General features: G+C 64.6%; 1 protein-coding gene across 1 annotated transcript; it reads left to right on the top strand.

Moving 5' to 3' along the window:
* Positions 1–665: 665 nt before the first annotated feature.
* Positions 666–3,172, top strand: SLC25A34 (solute carrier family 25 member 34). Its single transcript, XM_027711436.2, has 5 exons — positions 666–1,528; positions 2,056–2,121; positions 2,491–2,643; positions 2,717–2,851; positions 2,943–3,172. The coding sequence occupies exons 1-5, from the start codon at positions 1,073–1,075 to the stop codon at positions 3,105–3,107; spliced, it is 975 nt and encodes a 324-aa protein (XP_027567237.1). The 5' UTR covers positions 666–1,072; the 3' UTR covers positions 3,108–3,172.
* Positions 3,173–3,198: the final 26 nt, after the last annotated feature.

The following is a 3,198-nucleotide window of genomic DNA, read 5'->3' as shown; positions in this document are numbered from 1 at the left end:
CACATTCTGGCACCTGGGGCTGCTGTTCCTCATCCTGTTGTCACTTTGGAGCCTGTGGAATCGCTCTGGAGCAGGAGCCGAGGCTGCTGTTCTTCGTCCTGTTGTCACTTCGGAGCCTGTGGAATTGCTCTGGGGCAGGACACTGAACCCCAGTGGTGTTAACCCTGTGCTGGGGCACGTTCTCTTTTTCAGCTGAGAATTATCCATCAGGTCACAGAGTCTGGATGCTCTGTCCCCGTTTATCCCCAGATCCAGGAGATATTCCTAGTCTAGACAAGAAATAAACAGCTATGGGGCCAGCCCCCAGCATCACCCACCTTGCCTGTAAACCCTGCCTCTGCTTTTGGGATCAAAACAGGGGTGTTGGGGGTATATCAGGGATGGGGGAGCCACTGGGGTGGGGAGGACTCACACCTCCCCACCCCCTCAGTAACCACCGGAGTGCCTCGGCCTTGGGGTAAAACAGGTCCCAGGGGGTCACTGTGCAGCCCTAAAAATAGGACTCCCTGGCGGGGGGGAGGGACACAGACACGCCCCACACACCCCCCGGAGCTCTTTGCCCTGGAAAGCTCCAGTTTCAAAGCATTTCGGCGACCCCGAGAGGGATCAGCGCCGGGAGAGGCGGGTGAGACCCCCGCGAGCCCCCGAACGGCGGCCGCGAGCGCAACGAACCCGCCAGTCCCCGTCCCTGCCCGGGCTGCCCGCGGGCCGGGGGCGGCTGCCTGTGCCCCCCGAAGCCGCTCTCCCCCAGCTTCAGTTCCAGTTTTATCCCGCCTTTTTTTTCGTGCCTGTTTTTCCCTATTTGCGCCGGGGCGGCCCCATCACGTGAGGCCGGGCCGGGCTGGACGCGGCTGCCGGGGCGCTCCGGTACCGGGGGAGGGGGCCGGACACGCACCCCCGGCCCCGACCTTTGCCCCGCATCCCTTCCCCAAACGGGGGGCTGGATTTGGGGGGGGGGGGGCGGTGTTGGTTTGCGGGAGGCGGCGCTCGCTCGCTCCCCCCGGCTCGGGGCGTTTTTCCCTGCGGTCCCCCCGGGAGGTGGAGCCGGGGCTGCCCCTGGGGCAGGTGCCGGATGGCGATGGGAGCCCCCGGCCCCGGATCCCCCTCCCCGCAGGAACCCGCGCCCCCTCCCCCCAAGAGGAGCTCCTCGGCCAAGGGGGTGCCCCCGGCCACCGACCTGGTGCTGGGGGCCACCGCCGGGTGCCTGGCCTGCTTCCTCACCAACCCGCTGGAGGTGGTCAAGACGCGGCTGCAGCTGCAGGGCGAGCTGCAGGCCCCGGGCACGTACCCGCGGCCCTACCGGGGGGTGCTGCGGGCGGTGGGCGCCGTGTGCCGGGCGGACGGGCTGGGGGGGCTGCAGAAGGGGCTGGCGGCCGGGCTGCTCTACCAGGCGCTCATGAACGGCTTCCGCTTCTACTGCTATTCCCACGCCGAGGACGCCGGCTGGACGCGGTATCCCGGCGGCACCGTGGCCGCCGGGGCCGTGGCGGGGGCGGTGGGAGCCTTCGTGGGCAGCCCCGCGTACCTGGTGAGTGCTGCTCTGCCCCCACGGACCCTCGTGGGGGGGGGTGTTTTGGGGAAACACACACCCCCCGCCAAAGGTTTGGCATCCTGGAGCTCGCTGCATCCTATAAACACCGGGTCCGGTGCATCCCTTCTCCCCATGCTTTGCTTCACCCCCCCAAAATGTGGGGCTGCTCTGTGCATGTTCTCCCCTCTCTGTCTCCCCCAAATCCTCCCCCCTGAAACCCAGAGAACTCTCCCATAAGGAAAATTTCCCAAAAGAAATTTAGGGTGTTTTCCCTCCTCCCTTTCTAGGGGGTCTCCCCAGTTTTTGGGGTTGCAGAGTCCCAGCAGTGGATGTTTGCAGGGTCCCTTTGCTCTGGGGTGGGAGGAGTTCAAGGCCTGGAGGTGCCACTTGGCAACACATCTGTGCCCCCCACATCTGTCAGAGGGGCTGAACCCCCCAAAATGTGCTGAGAAGAGTTGGGGGACCGCAGCTGGTCCCAGCTGAGGCTGAACAGGGTTTTGTCACCTGGTATTGTCCCCCCCAAGGTCAAGACCCACCTCCAATCCCAGACAGTGGCGGCCATGGCTGTGGGCTACCAGCACCACCATGAGGTGAGTGGGGAGGGGGTCGGGCTGAGGGGGCACCCAGGATTTGGTGGCACCTTATCTGTGCACACTCCGGGCCCCAGCAGGCACGATGCTATTTTGGTCAGCAGGAATTTAAAGCTGTTGTTTGGCCGCTTGGCCCCGTAACGATGCTATAAATAACGGTGTGAGGACAGAGGGGGTGTGACGGGCACGTGAGGCTGGGACACCGAATCCAGAACCCCTGCGGTGCCTTCAAAGCCCTGGTGGCTTCGTGTCACCAACAACTAACGTGGCTTTTGGACGCTGGGGTGGGAAGTTTTGCCAGGGTGGGAAAGTTTAGCCGTGTGTGGGACGCACCATTCCCATTTTTCCCCGATTTCCTCTCTTCCCCAGAACATCGCCACCGCTTTCAGGAGCATCTACCGGCAGCACGGGGTGGTGGGGCTGTGGCGGGGGGTGACGGGCGCCATCCCCCGCGTGACCGTGGGCTCGGCCGTGCAACTCGCCACCTTCGCCTCCGCCAAGGACTGGGTCTGCGAGCGCCAGGTGAGGGGGACGCGCCGCTCCGGCCGCCGCTCCGCTGGTGTTCGGGCAGAGCTGACGCCGGTGCTCCCTGCAGTGGTTCAGGAAGGGCAGCTGGTCGGCAGTGCTGGCGGGGGGGATGGTGAGCAGCGTGGCTGTGGCCGTGGCGATGACGCCCTTCGACACGATCAGCACCCGCCTCTACAACCAGCCAGTGGACGCCGACGGCACGGTAAGGCCGTTCCGGGTACGGCAGAGGGAACACACGGCTTTTGCCGGGATTGCATCTGGCAGGAGTGCACAGCCGGCTCCTCTCTCCCCAGGGCAAGCTCTACCGGGGCTTTTTGGATTGTATCCTGCAAATCTCCCACAAAGAGGGGTTGCTGGGCTTGTACAAGGGCATCGGTGCCGTCTACTTCCGCCTCGGCCCCCACACCGTCCTCAGCCTCTTCTTTTGGGACAAGCTCAGGGACCTGGTGCGGGACTAGCAGCCCCCGGGGCCAAAGGATGGGCTCCCACCACCACCAAAGACATTAATAAAGGGGTTTTTCTATTTTCGGCGTCGTTTTGGGGTTTTTG

The sequence above is a fragment of the Pipra filicauda genome, unplaced genomic scaffold, assembly GCF_003945595.2.
Source record: "Pipra filicauda isolate LSUMZ 115617 unplaced genomic scaffold, ASM394559v2 scaffold421_size600610_pilon, whole genome shotgun sequence".
Classification (NCBI taxonomy): domain Eukaryota; kingdom Metazoa; phylum Chordata; class Aves; order Passeriformes; family Pipridae; genus Pipra; species Pipra filicauda.
Note: the sequence above shows the minus strand (reverse complement) of the source record. Positions and strands in the feature narration are given on the sequence as shown.